The sequence below is a fragment of the Haliaeetus albicilla genome, chromosome 2 (assembly GCF_947461875.1).
Source record: "Haliaeetus albicilla chromosome 2, bHalAlb1.1, whole genome shotgun sequence".
Classification (NCBI taxonomy): Eukaryota; Metazoa; Chordata; class Aves; order Accipitriformes; family Accipitridae; genus Haliaeetus; species Haliaeetus albicilla.
This window is the reverse complement of record NC_091484.1, coordinates 29655834-29675743: the sequence shown is the minus strand read 5'-3', so window position 1 is coordinate 29675743 and position 19910 is coordinate 29655834. Positions and strand designations below refer to the sequence as shown.

Sequence of the window (19910 nt, the reverse complement as noted above, 5' to 3'; positions counted from 1 at the left end):
CCTGCCATGGGGCTCACTGCTGGCGTTGGTGAGCACCTCCGCTCTGTTCTAGGACAGGTCCTGAGACCTTTGTAAGAAGATGATGCAGTGCTGTTACTAAGCAGGCTGAGGAAATGAAGGACCAGGGCGGGAGCGCAGCCTCTTCTCTCAAGGGCCAAAAGTGCACCCTGCAGGCGGGGGGGGGGCTAAGCCCACCCACGCAGCTCCCATTCCCACCCACGAGCCTGAGGGAGGCATCATCCTCATAGAATCACAGAATGGTTTGGGTTGGAAGGGACCTTCAAAGATTATCCTGTCCAACCCCCCTGCCATGGGCAGGGACACCTTCCACTAGACCAGGTTGCTCAAAGCCCCATCCAACCTGGCCTTGAACACTGCCAGGGATGGGGCATCCACAGCCTCTCTGGGCAACCTGGTCCAGTGCCTCACCACCCTCACAGTAAAAGGTTTCCTCCTTATGTCCACTCTAAATCTACCCTCTTTTAAGTTTAAAACCATTGCCTCTTGTCCTGTCACTAGAGGTAAAAAGTCTCTCTCCCTCTTTCTTCTAAGCCCCCTTTAGGTACTGGAAGGCCGCAATAAGGTCTCCCCGGAGCCTTCTCTTCTCTGGGCTGAACAACCCCAACTCTCTCGGCCTGCCTTGACAGAAGAGGTGTTCCATCCCTCCGACCATTTCCATGGCCCTCCGCTGGACCCGCTCTAACAGGTCCGAGTCTCTCTCGGGCCGGGCACCGCACAGCTGGGCGCAGCCCTCGGGTGGGGTGTCGCAGGTGGAGCAGAGGGGAGGATCATCTCCCTCCACCTGCACTTGGCCGTGTTGGACTTCACCAGGCTCACGCGGGCCTGCTCCTCCTCCTCCTCCTCCTCGGGGCCGGCACCCGAGACACCCCGACCGGCTGGTCACCTCCCCGGGGACCCCGCACCACCCCTCCCGGGGCAGGCCGCCGGTCTGCGGGGCCAGGGCAGGTCAGGTCAGCGCGGCCGGCGGGCACGGCCCTCCCGCGGAGGGCGGTCGCCATCGCGGCCGCCCCGCGAACGGCGGCGGGGCCGCCGCGGAGCCCGCTCCCCGCCCGCCGGGGCAGGGGCCGGGGCCGGGGCCGGGGCCGGTTAGCCCGCTCCCCCCGCCCCTTGCCACCGCCCCCTCCCGGCCGGGCAGCGGCGCGGGGCGGTGCCGGGGCGGGCAGACTCCTCTCCCCGCCCTCGGCCGCGGCGGCGCCCGGCCTCTTTGTGCCCGACCACCGCGCTGCCCTCCGCCTCGCCTCGCCGCGGCGCTGCCCGCCCGTCCGGCTCCGGCCGCCGCCGCCGAGGGAATCGGCGGGTCAGCCCGCCCTCGCGCTGCTGCGGGGCGTCCCCGCCGCTTTACCCCGCCTCGTCCCTCTGCCCCCGGCGCGGGCTTCTCGCCGCCCCTTCCCCCGGGTTGTCTGTCAGCCCGCCCTGCTCGCTGCTCCTCTGCGTCCGCGTCCGCGTCTCCCCCCGCCGCCCCCGGAGCTCCCCCGCCGCCGGGGATGGCGCCGCTGACAGCGCCCGTCCGCGCCTGAGCCGGCAGGGGCGAGCCCGCCGCCGCCGCGGGAGGAGGAGGAGGAGGAGGAGGAGAGATGAACCGCTTCCAGCCCGGGGTCGCGCTGCTGCTCTCGCTGCTGTGGGAGGTGAGGTGGGCCGGGGGCGGGGGGAGCGCTGCTCTGCCTGCCCGAGGCGCCTCCGGCAGCCCCCCGGCGGCGGGGGGGTGGTGGTGGCGGCGTGTGGGAAGCGGTGTGACTGAACTTGTTGGGGGGTTCGCGTCCTTGCCGGAACGGGCTTGGCCCCGCCAGCTGCCGGGCGGCGCGCGGTCGGGAGCGCGTGGGAGCGGTGGCGCGGGGCCCTGCTGCCGCGGGAGGCTGCCGGGGTGCGGGCGGTACGGCGGTTGGCAGCGACCGGGCGGGCTTGCCTTCGAACGCCTTATTGCGGGAGGGGAAAAAGGCTTACCTGTGGCGTGCTGGGGCGGAGTGACGCGGGACCTGTAGGCAGGGGCACGAGCTGTTGGAAGCTGTCCCTTCCTAATGGGCCGGCTGGCTCTCCAAGGGACACGAAACGTGCGCCTGTCCGTAAGGGTCAAATGGAAGGCGCGTCTTTTATTTTAAGTATACTTTCGTGGAGAAAATGTCGATTGCGAGGTCGAGGTGCGGTGGCATCAGCTCAGGAGGAGCCGTGGCGGCACCGAGCAGCGTGGTTAAACTTCTCAGAAAGCCTCGGTAGCGCAGTTTTAGTAGTTACAACGAACAAACAAACAAAATTAGCAGGTTACGTTAATTGGAGGGGGGAATTGTGCCACGCAGTTATGTCACGGGGCTGGAAAACCAGCTCCTATTTTAGCCAGCAGATCCATAGCCGTTTTCTGGTGGCGAGCTGTCTCCTGGTCTGTGGTTTAACCTTGGCGTTGGGGCGGGCTGGGGGCATCGGTGGCCGCCCTGGGACAGGTTCGCGGCGGGCACGCCGCCGTGGGCAGCTCCTGGCAGCAGGCTTGCCAGCACGCTCGAGTCGTCGCCAGGACACAGGCGGTGGCAGCGTGCTGGAGCGATTTCAGAAACGCCCGTGGGCTTGTCTTAGGTACGTCTTTATGTTTATAAAGCCCAGAGGTGGTCTAGCTGAAGGTGTCGGAGGAGTGGAGAGCTGTGTTGCCTCTGTGATGGAGCAGTTTAGACAGAAAATGAATTAATTTTTTTAAAAACCAGCGCACCACTAAACCCGTACATGGAAACCAGAGTGCTGGCTGTGTAATTATTGTTTTCGGTAATGGATATAATTCATGAAAATGGTGTTTACTACATGTTTATGCCACCTACGTAGATGAACGATTTCTGGTATGTTGCCCACTATGTCATCCAGCATCATCCCATTAAAACGCTCAGATCAAAATCACCATTTAATGTAAATGAATGTAACTCTTTTCAAGTTAATTGGGCTGCATCTCGTTTCCCCAGCTGTAAACCTGGCCCAGAGCCTGGCCCACGATTGCTCCTTGACTCTGCAGAAGCTCCTGAGAAAGCACAATGTCGATTAAATGAAACGGGCACCAGCATTTCCCAGAGGGAATTTGTTCATCTGAGAGTGTGAAGGGTTTCGCCCCTCCAGGATCTGTTTGATTAGATGTCTCTGCTCTCTTAACGTGTGTTCCGCTGAAAAAGATCCTGCGAGCCTGAAAAAAGTAATCTGCATAAATCCTCTTTGGATGTAGCCAATGTTGCTGTTATTAAGCTTTTACACTGGTTTTAATTGTGGGTTTTTTTTTCCTTTTTCTTTTAGTCTAGAATGTTTGTTTTGCCATCTGCTTTTGTGGATTTTTTTTTTTCTTTTTTTGGAAGTGCTGAGGATACCTTTTTAAATGAGATGCTGTGTAAATAAGAAGCATTACAAATTGTTTTAAGTTGTACTCTACAGGGAAAAAAAAAAGGCCCAGAAACAGAAAGCTGGGGGTTTAAATAACTGAATTGGAGACATCTGGTCATTTAGAAGGTTTTTGGTATTTGAAACTTTTGCTGTCTTCTGCACTAACTTCCATACTGGCTATTATCTGAAATAGCATTGTTACAATTATTTTAAATGTATTTGCAGCTTCAGCATGATCTTAGTATTTAACAGAGTGTGAGCTGAAGAATATATTTTTCATTCAGCATTTTGCAAAAGGCTTTGACTTATCCGAGTAATGGGGAGGGAAAAAAGCCGTTTAATCCTTCAGAGCAATTTGCAGTAGTTTACTGATGTTTAAAGTTCTCCTTGGTTAAACTACCCAAAATACTTGTTGCAAGATATTCATGTATTTTCTGTCTGAGTGCATTCAAAAACACTATTTCTGGTTATATTGATGAAAGGAATAAACTCCCTCATAAGTCAACATACATCAGATTCAGGGTGGGTGTCAGTTCGGGTGTGGGGAGTGTTTCTTTGTGGCTTTCAGGTTGAAGCCAGTCGGTAACTGACTGTGCCGTGCTCCCATGAGGAAGGGATGGTTTACTGTTCCTGATGTGAAGGCAGAAGATGCAAGAAGGGGCTGGGAAAGGCACTTGCATCCACTGATGGGTGGTTTCACGAAGGCAACTGAAAGCATTGCTGTTGAAGCAGGATTTACACGTAAGAAATTGCTGGCTCTCAATGCTAGGCTGCCAGTCTTTTCTCTACGAGAGCTTGAGATATACTAATTACAGAAACGCCCAGAGCACTGTGGTGGTAGGAAGGGGGGATTAATTCTGAGTTTTCTTGTTTGACGAGGATTTTCCACCATAACCACAAAGACTTCCCACGATGGGAGAAAAATCTTCAACCCCAGGACCCAGGAAACTCTGCTCTGAGACAACCTTGTTGTTAGAGGAGAAGAGCCAAAGATGCCATGAGTTTTGCTCACAACTTAGTCACAGTTGAACAGTTTAACATGTAAGCTAAAATGAGGAACTTTTAAGGTGGATAACTTGACAGGTAATTTTGGTTCATGCAGAAAGAAATGAACACTGTTGAATCTTCATCCATCTGTCTCTTTCAAATTAATTTGGGTACTTGGAGGTAGCAGTGTGTTATTAACCGCAGTTGCCTGAAACACCCTTTTTTACCAGGAGCCTGGATGTCTGCTAGAGTCATGGTACTGGGGTATATGATTTCAACATTCATGAATAGCCAGTGGTCTCGCTCGCTAGCGTGGCTCGTGGTTCCACTGACAGGACTGTGTTTTGTCTCAGTTTTGTATGAGTAGATGGCTCTCAGTTTTATGGAAGGCTTTGAAGATGTCCTTAAAATGATGTCTGTTTGGGGTGTGTATCAAGATTTTTTGCTTTTATTTCATTAGGCATTCCAAGGGCTTTGACCGTCTGAGCTTAAATGTGACCTTAATGAATAGCGATGTCTTTGGGATGGGGAAAAAATAAAACTAAACAAGCAGCCCCCCTGCCCCCTTGATGATTAAGCAAGCTTATTTTCAGCCTGAATGAGGGCACCAGAGTATCTCCTCTGTGTGGTTTACTTCTCAGACTGAGTGCTTGCTTTCTCTCCTGCAAGCTGAGGAAGAGCTGGGTGGCTGAGGCTCAACTCAAGGATGAGGAGGCTCAACTCAAGGATGGGGAGGCTCAACTCAGCTGTTTAAGCCCAGTAGAGGACCCTGCTTTTGCTGCAGTGGTAATAAAGATGTTTTATTGTTACTGCTGCTGAGTAGCTTGCTAGGTAGCCTCAACTTTCAAAACTGTCAAATAATTCTAGGTGCCTAAGCTTCTGGTTGGCCCATATGGTGTGTCTAGAGGAACCTAGGAGCTAATACTAATATTTAAGTCAAGTTTTTTAGTGCTCTGTATTAAGGTAGGCTGAGGCCTGTGCTAGTTGCTGTAGGTGGTGAGAGATGTGGGTGAGAATCGCACCATGAAGGTTTCCTCATGCTATACAAAATTTAGAACATCACTTTTGGAAATACTAGCATTGATATTTCTACATGCTCAGTTTCTCATTACTAAGAATTATAATGTGGATGCTCATAGAAATACTGATAATTGGATGGTTGGAAAAAAGCAATCAGTGTAGTCCTCTTGTTTAATTTTTCAGATGAAAGGTACTACAAAAGAGTGAAGTGCCTTTTTTTAAAAAGAATGAAAGAATGGACATGTCATATGAACAGCAAAATGTGTTATCTTGAAATAACATTCAAACACTCCCGACAGTCTGTCATACAAGATTTGTTTAAATAAAAGCAAAGTTGGCTAGTGCATCTCAGTTGGGTAACTGCTGTGCGGAGATTTTTAGTATTATTTTTGTAAGTGGACTTCAACAGGACAGATTTTAGCAACTAAGAAACCTAAAATCTTGTCCTCCTTGCAGAGGTTTGTTTGGTTTGGGTTATTTATTTATTTTTTTTTTAATTGTTGTAGGACCGAACACTTTAAGATGGGAAGACCACCAGTCTTAAAGAAAAAAACCCACATTTTGATCATAGTAGGCACAGGTAGAGTTCAAGAAGTTGTGAGGATTATGGGGACCCCGGCCGCAGTTTCTGGCATTTTCTTCTATCTGTTAGTTATCAGGTTTTCCTTTATGTATGTATTATAGGAATGTATGTACCCTTGAAAGTGTGAATGTGCATGCATACCAGGGTTGTTGTCTCTATGGTGCCCCTCTCTGTGGAAGCCCACTGATACTGTCCTATTGATGTTTTAAATCTTGTGGGTGTTGCATCAGTGGGTTGTGGGAGGAATAATCCTGTCCAAACCCATGGGAAAAGTCTATCTGCAAAAATTCTGCAAGGGAGTTGTTAGTGTAGGTGTGTCCACTAACCTCTCCTGCTTGTTAGCTTTAGTTATGTAGGGGCTTAGCAGCTTAAACAATTTTTGGTGGTTTTTTTTTTTTCTTACCCTCTTGCAGCTGGTTGGAAAGCAGCTATTGCATTGCTGAGTGAAGGCAAGAAAGAGCTTACTTATGATTTATAGTTTGGGGATCCAACTGGTGCTGGCAAGTCTTCCCTGCCTCTTGACAGCAGTGAGATGGGCTGCGATTTCCAGGCAGGAGGACTGAGCTTGCACACTTTTCTCACTTTGCTCCTGCTGAGGAGATGGATTCGTGTTCGCTGCGGGAAGGGAATGGTGGCCGAATGCCATTTGCATCCTCTCAGGGGAGGTGCGAATAGCTGTGTCGTGGGTTTTTTGGGGCTTGGGGTTCTTTCTTCATCAGAAACAGCATCTATAAAACCTGTTTGTATTTTTTACAGCAGGCAAAAATGTTTAGCACCTTCCATTATGCTTTCTCTATAAAAGGGAAGTCCTCTGACTCTCTTTTATCTTGGTACTTCCCACTCAGCTAATGCAGGTGTCTGGAAGGGTATGGTAAACTTGACCAAAGCAAGCCTTTAAACTTTGGTTGCTCTTTGAAAATGGATTTAGCAAAAATCAGTGAAAAAATGCTCAATGGAAACTGTTTGGTTTCACGCAAATTTATTTTGGTTTACTCCACTAGGAAGAGGCTTAGGAAAACTGGAATGAGTGTGCCCACATACAGGTTTGCTCTGCTTATCTGTGTAGGCTGAGTTTATAAGCAGGAACAGATTAATGCTTGAGCTTATGCTACAGAATATAAACTAAAAATTTCTTTTTTCTTGCTGAGACAAGGTGGCTACTGGTGTACTTCAAATTTGTTGTGATAAAAAGTAAAATCCATATAAATAAATAAAAAAAATTACAGAAAGCTAGCATTTTTGAATTTTTGAGCCTAATTTTTGAAGATGCTGCATTGCTTTGTATCCTCAGCAATGCAGCTGTTTCCACAGTTTTTGTGTTTTGCTGGCAGCTTTGTTGAAATCCTGTTAGGGTTTATTATGGCAAATACAAACTCACTTCTAACTAGCAAGAGGCAAAGCCTTTCTAAAACAATCTTTTTTTTCTTTGCTCGAATAGTGCCTTTTCGGCAACGAATCTTAGGTCTGTCTGAAGGCTGGCTGGGAACACAGCCTGGGATCTCGGGCATTAAATAGCACTTCCAAGACAAAGGAAAGATAAGGTCTTAAATAGTGGATATTATCACTTTCCTGACATCAGTAAGGTAATACATGAGATGAAATACCATGCCTGGTATTTTGGGGGGGGCATGAGAGGGGAGTCTGGGTTTGTTGAATGCTTTCTTCTTTTTTTTCTTTTTTCTTTTTTTCTTTTTGAGAACAATGTATCTTGACAGGTTTCTCACATATTAAGTGGAAAAGTTTTCACTGCTGAGTTAAAAACGTCTTTATTCTCAAGTGTGTCTTCAGTTTTGTGCTAAATAGGTGTTAACTAAACCCGTGTTTTAAATAACTCAAGTAAAAATCTCTTCCTCTTTCTTAATGACTCAGCTTTCAGTCTGGTAGTTTTTTAGAAGGAAAGGAATTAGCAAGAAGTGGTTTCTAATCTATGTCTCATCCAATGCAGAGGTGGGTTGTTGCTGGCAGGGGTGGTCCCTAACCCCTTGTTCTGCCAGTCACAGAAGGATCGGATCAGCCCACTATGCTATGGATGACTAAGCCACCAAAAAGAGGATGGGGGGAAAAAGTGAGAGGGAATAGTTTTCCATTGGTTCAGTAGAGGTTTGTGCAGTGGTAGCATCATGAAACTTGCTGCAAGGGAGGAGGGGGAATGTATGGCTTGGAGCAGGACTGCCCATTTTGGTAGCATGCTTCTTGTTTCAGTACCTTAGGTGTCACCTAATAGGAATCATAGAATCATTTAAGTTGGAAAAGACCTTGAAGATCATCGAGTCCAACCATAAACCTAACACTGCCAAGTCCACCACTAAATCATGTCCCTAGATAATGCTGTATTTGTACTGGAGTAGAAGGCAATCTTGCAGACCTTTTCCATGCACTGCTAGAACAGGAAACTAGCAGAGTCTGGTTTTTGTTTTCCCCTGAAAGATACTATTAGATAAGACTAACTTTCCCAGATGGTGTCCTATCATTTTCCCACATTGTTTGCCAAGTGTCCATCAGAGCTGAAGTGCTCAACCTGGAGCTAATGACCTCCCCAGCCTTTCGGGTCTGTGGGGTAGGAGGGGGTCATTGCTGGAGCCCGTACCTCTTGGGAAGGTCCACCATCAGCTGCAGCTGGTGCATTGACCATTGTCCTCTAGTTCAGCCGATGGGTAACTGCAAACACAGCAGTCCTCCAGTGCACCCTTCACTCGGTCTCTCTCGTTTGGAGGTCTGAAAGAAAAAAAACTTGGCCTTTCACTGGAAGTGGGTGTGAAGTGATCTGGGCCTTAGGTTCGAGGTTCAGTGTTGGTGGAAAGTGGCTGGTTTTGGAGGGTGCTGAAGCAGGGTGGTGGGAGTGTGCCCTCACTCCAGCCCTGCCTGCATTCGAGTCCTCTGTAAGCAGCTTGTCCTTTCCAGCTGCAGTAGGAATGATTGTGTGCCAGTTGGCTTGGTGTCCCACCTCTGATGTTGATAGGCATCATGCAACTAAATATCTGGCAATAGTTGTGAGGGTGGATCCTTCCTTCTCAGGTCTTGCACTGGTGGAGTTAGAGGTGAGGATCATGGACCTCGAGCGTGCAGCCCGTACCTGTACAAAGCTGTCTTTCCAATACACGAAGTTAAGGCAAATGCATTTAAGGTATTTTTATGCTTTTCTAGTTACATACATTCCAGTCTGTTTGGATCCTTCCTCAGAGGAGGAAGAACTGGAGAATCCTGAAATGAAATTAATATGAGAGGAGTGTGAGCATGTGGGAGGGTGGCAGGGGTCTCACTGATGGCTTACCGAAACCATGGGCAGCATATGTTTCAAGAGCCTTACACTTGATGTGAGAGGAGTATTTTGTTGCACAACTTCATCATCTTCTTGGGGCTCAGTGGCACTGCCACCCAAGGGAGGGTGATGCTTTTGTAGACCTACTCTGCTTAGGTCAGTCTCGCCAGCAGTGTAGTTGCAGTGACAGGCTTATGCTACCATGGGGTTAAGAGCTGGTAGTGTACCTGTCATCTAGAAGGTTTAGTCTTCAAGAAATTAGGAGCTCTATCAGGGAATGTATACTAGCAAAAAAAAAAAAAAGCCAGGCTTGTTTTCAGTTGCTGCAAACTTGGGTTTTATTGCTGGCACAGTTGTGTCTTTCTGCATGCCTGATGGACGTAGATAGGCCAACGAGATTCTCTTGTGCGATCTAGCCTGAGTCTGTATTTCTCCCTTTCTGGACAGGAGATGCTCCTTGCCTAACCAGAGAAGTTTAGTTGTTTATACTGTGCTGGTTTTAGTACAATCCCTTTAAAGTCGACACAACAGATTGATATTAAACTTGTACTGCACAGTGACTCCTAAATAAGCATAGTGATATGGTAACAGACAATGTAAGGATCTCTACCTGGGGAATTGCCCAGGTGTAACTCGGTGTTTCATTTCTCCCAGTTTTATAAAATCTCTCCACTGAAGTGGATAGAAAACCTGTTAACATAGTGAATTCTTTTCTGCTTTCCTCATGATATCTCTGTAAATGTGGAAAGCTAGTACAGGTGCTTCTTGCTGTGGCGGGTGACTGTAAGCGTGCTTCAGCTCTTGATGCAAGAACTGGGCAAGGATGAGTCAAGCAAGTGTTTTCTTTCATTTCTGCTCCTCAGGGGAAAAAAGCATTGCTCATCACTACAGATAATTATCTCCATACTGGTGTGAGATCCACGAATTCACTGCTGGCTCTCTTACAGTGTGAGTTCCCAGCTCAGGGCCCTATTTCCCTGCTGCATTTGCAGCCATGGGTTCAACCCAGTACAGGAAGGGTAATGGGTGTAAAATCCCACCTTCATTTGTTCAAATGCCATTAAGTTTGGCAGGATTTCAGTCCAAAACAGAGGAGGAAACCTTCCTCTCTGAATATGCTGCTTTCAAATGGTCAGCCAGTTGTCTAGCCTAAAAAGTGTGTGGGGGGGAAGAGGTGTGTGAGAGAAGCTTTAAATCTACTTCTGCATGGTTCGCTTTTCTTTTTAAGGCTGACATGAGCTGCTCCTGTCTTGAGTGCTGTCTTGTCTATCCCAAACAAATAACCCTAACGAGAATCATGATTTTCAATGGTTTGAGCAGCAATAGTGCTGAGGATGCCTGCAGGTCCCAAGCTATCAGCAGTGCTGTTGCAACGGGCACTGACGTGTTCAGCGGGGTTTTGCGTGACGGACCCCAATTCTGCTCTGATCTGCTTTTTGACTAAGGCAACTCACATCTCCCAGCTGTCATACAGAAGTAATAATAGCATACGGGATTGGGTTAAACCTCTTCAGAACTGGGTCATCCTGTAGTTTGAGATAGTGTAAGATAACATTAAGCTGCTTCATTACTTTTTTTTTTCTGTAGCTGAAACGATAGCAGTTTCTGTTCCCAAACTCGTGCATGTGTGTCCCCGCATAAAGCATATTATGCCACGCTAAGGCTGGGGGTTTGCCTGCATATTGCTTGGGATGACCTGTATTTCTAGGGAAAGTAGGGAGCAGAGGAGGTGGCAGTAAGTGCCAAATAATGCCCAAGTGCTACTAGTTGTGTAACCTTGAGAAGAAGCTAAGGCAGATGCCTTTGGATTTGAGTGTCAATTGGAAGAGGTGAATTGAGATAGTTGTTAGTTTGTTCTGTCTTCTGTTCCTTTGGTATTTACAGAACTGGGTCTTTGGGTTTTAGCAGTCTTAATGCCTTGTGTCTTGGGTCTGGTTGAGATGGAGTTAATTCTCCCCATAACAGCCCTCGTAGTGCTGTGCTCTACATCAGTAGCTAGAAAGGTGTTGATAACACACCGGTGTTTTGGCTACTGCTGAGCAGTGCTCCCACAGCATCAAGGCTGTCTCTCCAACATTTTTGCCCCCCTCAATGGCAGGCTGGGACAGGGCAAGATCTTGGCAGGGGACATAGCCAGGACAGCTGACCTAAACTAACCAAACAGATATTCCATACCATATGACAGCTCAGACATAAAAGCCAAGTAAAGGGAGACGGAAGCGGGGGCATTTTTTTTGTCTTCTGGAGCAACCACTACCCGTACTGAAGCCCTGCTTCCCAGGAAGGGGCCAGACATGGCCTGCTGGTGGGAAGTAGAGAATAACACCATTTGTTTCCCTTTGCTTTCACTTTATTAAACTGTCCTTGACCCATGAGCCCTTTGTTATATTTTCTCCCCCCTGTCCAGCTGAGGAGGGGGAGTGATAGAGCAGCTTTGGTGGGCACCTGGTGTCCGCCAGGGTCAACCCACCACACCTTGTTGTTGAGGGACTTCACAGTTTGAGGTTTTCCCATCATGTCAGCAGTGCGCAGCTAGCTGAGCTTAATGTTGAACTCACAGTGTGGTAATGGAAAAGTGTCGCAGGATCTGCAGGTGATCTGTGGATCTTGGAGCTTGTGTTTTCGGAAATCCAGGACTTAAATTGTGCTTCTCGCTTACCACACGTAATGCTTTCGATGCTGACCTCTTAAAGCCCTGGGTGAACATCAGTAAATTGTATCTCGCTACACCCCATATGTGGCAATCATCTGCGTAGATGTCTGCAGTGTTCCTAGAAGGCATTGGATGGGATCCTGAATATGCTGTAGGAGCATTGGGGTATGCCCAAAACTTTCTGGCGGGTGAAACTTCCCAGAGTGGCTATGTTGACCCACGCTGCCAGCTCCCCATGTGTGCACCCATCACAAGGTGCCCTGCGGGAACCCATTTTGGTTGCAGCTTCACCTGGCTTTCCCCATGCACGGAAACTACGGGCATGGCTGTGGCACAAAGCCAAGGGCATTTGGATTAAGCTTGTTTTAATTCTGTAGTAATCTTGACCTCCTATTTTTATTAAAGCCCTAATCCTGGGCCCCATCCAAAGCCCATTAAAAGTCAATGAAGACATCTCGCTTGTTCCTAGCGAGTGCTGGGTCATGCTGCCTGGAGGGCACTGGCTGCCTTTGACTTTGGCATCTCAACCAGCTAGAGGTGCAGGTGATCTCTGCTCCGTGCACCTGCTGGAACAGCGTGGGCAGGGATGCTTGTGTCTTCCCTGGGCCGAAGGCACGCGTTTATACACCGCTGCTTCTGAAAAGCTTGGTTGCCTCAAGTTGGCTCTCACCATCGCTCGTCTGTGCACCTGCGGTAGCCAGCACATGTGCCCACGGTGCTGCTGGTGCAGCTCTCCTTGGGGAAGGAGCTACTTCAGCCGGCTGCGGTCACCCTCCGTGTTGCGTAAGGAGAAGAGCATCATAGTGATTATATAAAAGAGATTATGTAACTGGGTAATTTGGTAATCGCCTCTCCGGTGAATCCTAAGAATAGCTTGCGAATATGCATTTATTTCCATGATAGCCATCCACAGTGATTAAGCTCTGGAAACTGCTGGTGCTGGGCCGTGGCACGGAGTGCAATATTGGCACCTGCTGTGTGTGTGTTTGCACTGAGACTCCCCAGCTCTGTCACCCCTGTGCTGCTTTGGCGAGACACATCAGCTCCTGTTCCCCTTGCCCCATAGCATGGTCTGATGTGCTACGCATGTATGGTGAACGTATAAAACTGCTCTGACTGGAAGTTGTCTTGGCTTTTGATGAACCTGTTGCTAGCTGTTGGTGGCATCCTTATGATGGAGTGCAATGCGTAGGCAGAGCAGATGATGGAGGAGAGAACACATGTTGCTGCTCCATGAATTGGGGCTGGTTTTGCTTTCTCTTGTGTCCCAGAGTATCTTTTTTCATGCTGAAGTTGCCAGTCCCCTGTGAGGTGTCTGGCGGGTACTGGACAATTTCCAGGGCTGGGCAATTTCCAGGATCCTGGTGAGGAGCAAGGAGATTCCTGGGCTGCTTTGAGATGACTAAGATGACCATGTGTGCTTCAGCCTGGCTCCTACTTGCGTCGCTGCTCGTGGGTTTATCCCTCACTTGCAGAGGGGAAGGTGACTCGCAAAAAAAAATCAGATACAGCCAAAGCCAGCGAGAGCTACCGTAGTGGTAATTGAAATCTTCAGGGAGAAACTGGGGAGGAGATGGGTGCTGTTCCTTGCAGTCACTTAGCCCCGACAAGGTTGTGCCAGGGTGAGCTAAGGATAGCTCAGAAGAAGGCGGGAAGGGGGCGAGAGGCTGGGGGGGGGGGGGAGGAAGTGAGCGAAAGGAGCTCTCTGAGCGCCAGTGATTCATCTGGGAACATCAATCCTGGCTCTGAAAACGTTCCTGCAGTTCTCAGCTCAACTCTCAACTGCTGGAGTCTGGGCGGCTGCTGGGTTGTTTTTTTGTAGGGGTTTTTTGTTTGTTTTTTTTCTTGGCTTCCCCTATTCTTGCTTTTGTGGGTTTTTAATTTCCTGTCCCATATACTGTCCTGAAGGTATAGTTGCCACCTTTTCTCATTGCTCCAGCCACATCATCTTCTCTACCTTGAATTACGTTATTGGCTCCTCATCTCTTGCTGCCTGAAGCTCAAGCTGTTTAACCTTATCTTCAAGCTGCCACATAATCTTCTCTCCACCCACAGCTCTGACCTGGTTTCCTCCTCCTCCTCTCGGCCTTGCTGGTCTGTCATTCTACCCTTCTTGGCTTAGGATGGCTTTCTTCTCTCCTTTGCGCATTACTGATTTAATGATTTGCAATAGTTTCCGCTTCCTTGGCTGCTGAGTCCCAGTTATCTTTTTCTAAAATTCTTTAACTTTTTCTGTACTTTCCTCTTCTTTCTTTTCTAGGCTTTCTTCAGTCCCATCTATGATTCAGCCCTGGCACATCCACTTCCCACATGGACTTTGCCTGTCTCATAATTTCTTTACTTTGCCCTATTTGCAGAGGGAAAGGCTGTACTGTCTGTGCTTAAAAGTGCGCTGTAAATCTGTTTCTCATGTGTTGCAATTAGGTGTTGGATACAGAGTAAAAAAAATATAATTAAAAATCCTTTTTACTTGAAAGAAATACAGATTTCCATCCTGTCCCTTTTGCCTGAATATCTGCTTCCTTGCGTGCTTTTCTCCTTTTTGTATGTTAGGCTAGAGATTCGAGGGTTCAGCTTGCTGCTCTCTTTAGAATTCCCTTTGCAGCATGGGTGACCCCTCGTTACAGCAGGTTGCCCTGTGTACAGACCCTTTCTCCTTTTGTATTTATGCCTCCTCTCTTTAGTAGGGTATCAACCCTGGAATAAGCTGCTGTTGCTGTCAGGGCAAAGGAGTGTTAGGGGAATGTTTTTAATAGACATATGGTTGTTGCATAATGTAGATGGAAAGTAGGCAGATGAGACTGTGGGGCAGCTGGTAAGCTTTCTGTGAACTGTAGAGAACATGGGCAGGAACAGGCCATGGGTAATACAAAATCATTATGATACTGTGTAAATTCTCAGGTATTTAATAGATTTAATTTTTCAGTCTCAAACTACACATCTGGAAAAAGATGCGATTTGAGAGTTTTTGTGCAAGAGCACATAAGGATGCGTGAGAGCTGTTGTGGGAGCTTCTGTAACGTGAAAACTGTTTAATTTGCAACTGTGCAGATACATTAAGAATAATCCTAATGGGACTGATAGGCAAGTGTGAAGTAGTGAAAAGAGGAGGAAGACCAAATTGTTGTAGTATATTAACTTGTTAAAACCAGTGAAAGTGAAATGTTATCTCATTTTCATCAACATTAATGAGAGGTATGTCTGTAAACTCCTGCCTAGGATCAAAGCAAAAGATTATTTCTTAGTTTCAAATGGCTAAGAGGGCTCAGGGAATATAAATACAGTATAAACAGGTATGGGGGCAATTTTCAGATCTGGAGCAGAGACGCTGTACAAGATTTTGCTTTACTTTTGTCTACCTTGCCAATGTCACATACGGCACATATAATCTCATTAATTTTATTAGGAGTGTGTATTATTCTATTTTCTGGGACCTCCAGACACAGGCGTTGACAATGCAAGTTGCTAGTCTGTGGCAGAAACCCTGGAATGTACCGGTTTTACTGGATTTGGTGGCAGCACTCTCACTGGTGGGGAGGAGGATAACGGGTTACATGTTTTAGAGTTTTAACTCAGATCATAATCAGTGATCTGCTCCCTTCCAAGAAAATAGAGTGTGGAGATACTAAATTTCTTACAGAGCTTCAAGTTCAGTTAAATAGATTCAGTTAAATAGATTTCCAAAAGCGAGTCTGATGGAGAAAAAAAGAGCAGTGTCTGCAGATATCCCACTGTCTGGAAGTGCCTGATGGAGCAAAATTAATGATTTTTAAGAAGTTTCCTTTTGAAATGTTCCTGCAGCAAGCTTTTGAAAAAGATCTAGAGAGGCTTGGAAACGGGAACCCTTTGTAAAAAGTCTTTCCTTCAAGCGAGATGTGAAATTAACACACAATGTGAAGCAAGGTTATGAAGGGACAATTAATACTGGGTTTCCTGATACTGCCTAGAGAAAGCTCGGCAGCCTTATTCACAGTGGTAGGGATAGCGCTTGTAATTTCATTGTCAGCATTTGCAAGTGTTACTCTAGCACTGCTAATGACTCCCTGGACATCTCCTCGAAGGCGACTGCCTCGCTCATAAGGATTGTAAACACGTGGGCCTTGAGGAAGGACTGAGATGCGACTGTGAAGCCGTCCGCACGGACAAATGACTCTTCCAAGGCATTTGACCTCCCTGTCTACGCGGGCTTGCCAGATTTGTCTGGACTTGGCCCTCCCTCAGCCTGGTGGGTGTTTTTGCAGCCAGCTGATGGCAGGGATGTGCCACCTTTGTGCCTGGGAGGTGTACGCGTGTCAGCTTGGCACAGAAGTGCCTGTGGAGCCGGCGTGACGGTTACAGCCAGCGCGGCTGGTGTCTTGCCGCTGTGCCGTGTACATCTTCTGCCTGCAAGGTCTGCCTGGACCTGCAGGGAAGAGGTGGTGCTCATGCCCAGATGCCTGTTCCTAGAACATGCACTGAAGGTGGCAAAACTAAATCATGTACCTGACTTTAATACCTGGCTCTTCAACTGCAGAAAAAATAACCATTCTTTTCTTTTTCGGTGCTATACGTTGTTCTGGAGGAGCAACTCTTTCTTAATGATGTTCTAGACTTTGATATATGCTGCATTCATGGTAATGGCTTCTCCAAATACCCATCTTCCAAATTAGATTAAACCTATTTGTACGTTTATGGTATTTCTTCATGCTTTATTCAAACACAAGTAATCAAATAAAGAGCAAATCGGGCTGTTATGCTTCAGAAGTCTTTGACAGCTAGTACTTAGATTTTTATGGGAAACCAGAATTTTGCAATTATTTGGAATGACAAGAAGTGCGCTTGTCTGGCACCTCTCACAGAAGGATTTTTGCAGTACTTAAGAACATTAAATATGCCATAGCATGTTCCAGTCACATCCAGGCTAGATGCATAGCCTTTGTACAGATGGGTAAGTGGGTAGAAAGTAGTGAAAGTGTCATGCACAGTGTCTGTGGCAGAATTAGAAGCTTAATATTTCTGACTCCTAGTTTCCCGCTCCAGTACAGTATAAGGAAACTGCTTTGACTTCACAATAAACACTTGCTTTGGCTTAGGTAAGCACATGCTTTGCAACAAGCTCTTCCTTTTCATGGACTTCTAAATATGGGCATTTTTGGAAGTCCCGTGCTAGACATCTTGTAGAGGGGATGAATCCATCCAGGCATGTGAGTGGTCTGGAGGAAAATTTCTTGGATTGGGACTCCTCTCCTTGCGGAACTATCAAATTGTCACCTTAGTTTGTTCAGTGTGTCCTGTTAGTGGTGAATCTGAGATCGATAGATACATCCAGACTCTTATTGTATAGGCATCTTTATCCTAGTCTCTTGATTTATGCATTTGGACGTTTACCACTGAGCTATAATCGTATTTGGATTGTATACTTGACTTAATGACTTTCTGTTGATCTAATTAACCTCAGACTGTTAGTGATGGCAGTATTTATTTGGGTGAAATATGAACTAACAGAAGTCTTCACCTGCATCCCACCTCTTTGGATAGCTGACTAAATCTGTTTAACTTATTGTTGTCTTTTTAGTGCTGTGTTCACACACACTGAAATATTGCAGGGGCTGACACTTGCGTTTGAAGCTTTTTGTTTTCATTTTTTTTCTTTCTGAAATATGCAGTCCTAGGACAGTCTAAAGTTTTGCAAAATTGGGTCAATGCCACTGCGTAGTTTTGGTCAAAATAGAAATAACAGCACATTGAAAAAGTTTCAGCACTTTCAAATGCTGGTTTTGCTTAAATACTTCTGAAAGCTAAGGAATTGGAAGTATAGGTTTACAATATGTGGTCAGAGGAGAGTGGAACTTTTTTCTGAAAAGCTTGGCGTTCGCCCAGGGTGTGGGAGGCCAGTTTTATCTCCTTTAAGTCCTCAGGATGATTTGAGTGTTTATCACCCTTCTGGAATAGTTCCTAGCCTGCAGGAGATAAATCAATTCCAGTATACTCTATGTCAATTGTTGACATTATTGCTCTTCTCCACTGTGTAAAATACAAACGAAATATGCACTAAGCTAGGTGGAAAGCTACACCATAGCTCAGTGGTTTAGATGCTCTTTAAAGAGGGAGACCTGTGTTTGCAGTACTTGTTCCAATTATACCCCTTCAGAGACAGAAGAACGTAGAAATTAAAGACAAAAAAGGATGAGACATTAGGTCTTTTGGTTGCTATTAAACAGCACGGCCTTGACTGGGGAAGTGCTTACGTGGGGGATTTGGGGAATCTGCTTGGGTCTTTTGAGGAGGAGGTAATTCTGTCCTTGCTGTTTTTTACACGATGTCCCCAAAATTTTGCTACTGTCTCCTGGTAGAGATGGGATGCTGGTGTAGATGGGCATTTGCTCCTATATTTATGCATTTCATGCAAGTAGAAACACTGTCAGCACAAAAATCTGAGATCTTGTCTCCTCTGATCGCCTGCAGCTTGATGTTGATTCATTTCTAAGAGCGTGAGAAAGGTTCGAGTCCTTCTGGGTGGGAGAGAGACTTCAACACAGATTTGCCATATCCTGGCAGAGTACGTTAACTGGTTTGGGTGGATCTTGACTGCAGGGTGACAATTGCTACTGCCTCCTTTCCCTTACCTCTCTGTTGCGCAGTGTGTCTTTTGGGACACTTAATGGATGCCAAGAAAACAAAGATATTTATTTGTTTTAGGAATGCAGGAAACAATTAGTTTCAGAACCCCCCAAAATAGTTATGTGTCCAACTCCCTAATATGAGTGGGTTTCTCAGAAGATTTCTGTTAAAGTTTCAGATCAAGCTGGCACCATCTGGAGTTTACCTGCTGCTACATAATTAATTTATATGCTGATATGAAATATTTAATAAATAGCTCATAAAAATATCTGTCTCCCCTCCTTCTTTTACATTGCGAGCATCTTGTAGCAGCATTATGAATGTTGTTGCACATCCAGGCAAGGAGTGTGGCAGTGTAGCAATACTGGAGAGACTTATTTCAAATAATCACTGTTCCTCTGCAATAATTAGGGAGATGGGAAAAGTGGTACAGTGAAGGCTGTGGAGAAGGCAATACCTAGTATGCCTTTCCCAACCTCAAAGACTGTTGTAAAACAGATCTGTGTAACATTTGAGCTTAGGGCATTGGTAGTGTCTTTTCTAAGCACCAGATTTTTGTGGGGCTGTGGTGTTGCCGACATTGCTGTGCCAGTTCACAGTACCTTCCCCAGCTGCTGCCTGTCTGATAGGGACTGGGGTAGGGAATTCGTGCTGAGGCTGGTTTTGGGGCTCTCCTTTTCCTTTAATGAAAATCTTAAGGCAATTTAGATACTTTTTAAAAATTTTCTTTATATGAACTGATGAAATGTCCCTGGAACTGGATGTTTAATACATAGAGGTGAGTTTATACATTCCTGTGTATGTTTCTTCTATGCTGCTCTAATTGGTTTTGGTTTGTTTTTTGTTTTTTTTTTTTTAATGTTTTGAAATAATCCAATGATTTACACTTTTTCTGGACTAGTCCATTTTTCCAATATTATGTTTCTGTGGCTGGTGACAGGGCTGGTAAATGAGGATTGATTTAGCACTGGCAGCTCTAATGTCAAGAGAGACCATTCAAAGGCTCTATGCAGTGAAATTAAAAGAGAAGAGGGAAACAGTTTTCAAATGAAAGTATGCACATCAGCACCATCAGTCCTAAAGTTCTTTGTACGAACGTGTGGAATTGGCACTCCAGGTTTCTTGTTGCACACTGTGGATTTAGGCTCAGAGGAAACCCTGAGTCTTCAGCTTGTGATCACAATTTTACGTGCATAAATAGTGCTAGATTGTACAACATCCCTGAAGACTTCTCTGTTCTTCTATCAGGCAGACACAGCGCAGGCAGTGTCGAAGCAAGCTGCTTACATGTGTGCCTTGCAAATATGCCCCAAACCTGACCTGGAGGGAATAAATCTGTAGGTGGATACACAGCCCAAGCTTCCCAACTCCTCAGTGCTCTGTCCCTCAGCTGAGGCTGTCAGCAAAGTTGCTAATGAATCCTGGCGATGGGGATGGCTTTTTTG

The 19910-nt window shown here is 46.6% G+C and overlaps 1 protein-coding gene across 1 annotated transcript in view; it reads left to right on the top strand.

Annotated features, from left to right (window-relative positions):
• Nucleotides 1-1239: 1239 nt before the first annotated feature.
• VOPP1 (VOPP1 WW domain binding protein) overlaps nt 1240-19910 on the top strand; it is a 67870-nt gene continuing 49199 nt past the window's right edge. Inside the window, exon 1 of the mRNA XM_069812107.1 lies at nt 1240-1646. Within this exon, the coding sequence (XP_069668208.1) occupies nt 1596-1646 (51 nt within the window). The 5' untranslated portion in view covers nt 1240-1595. The remainder of the gene's footprint in view (nt 1647-19910) is intronic.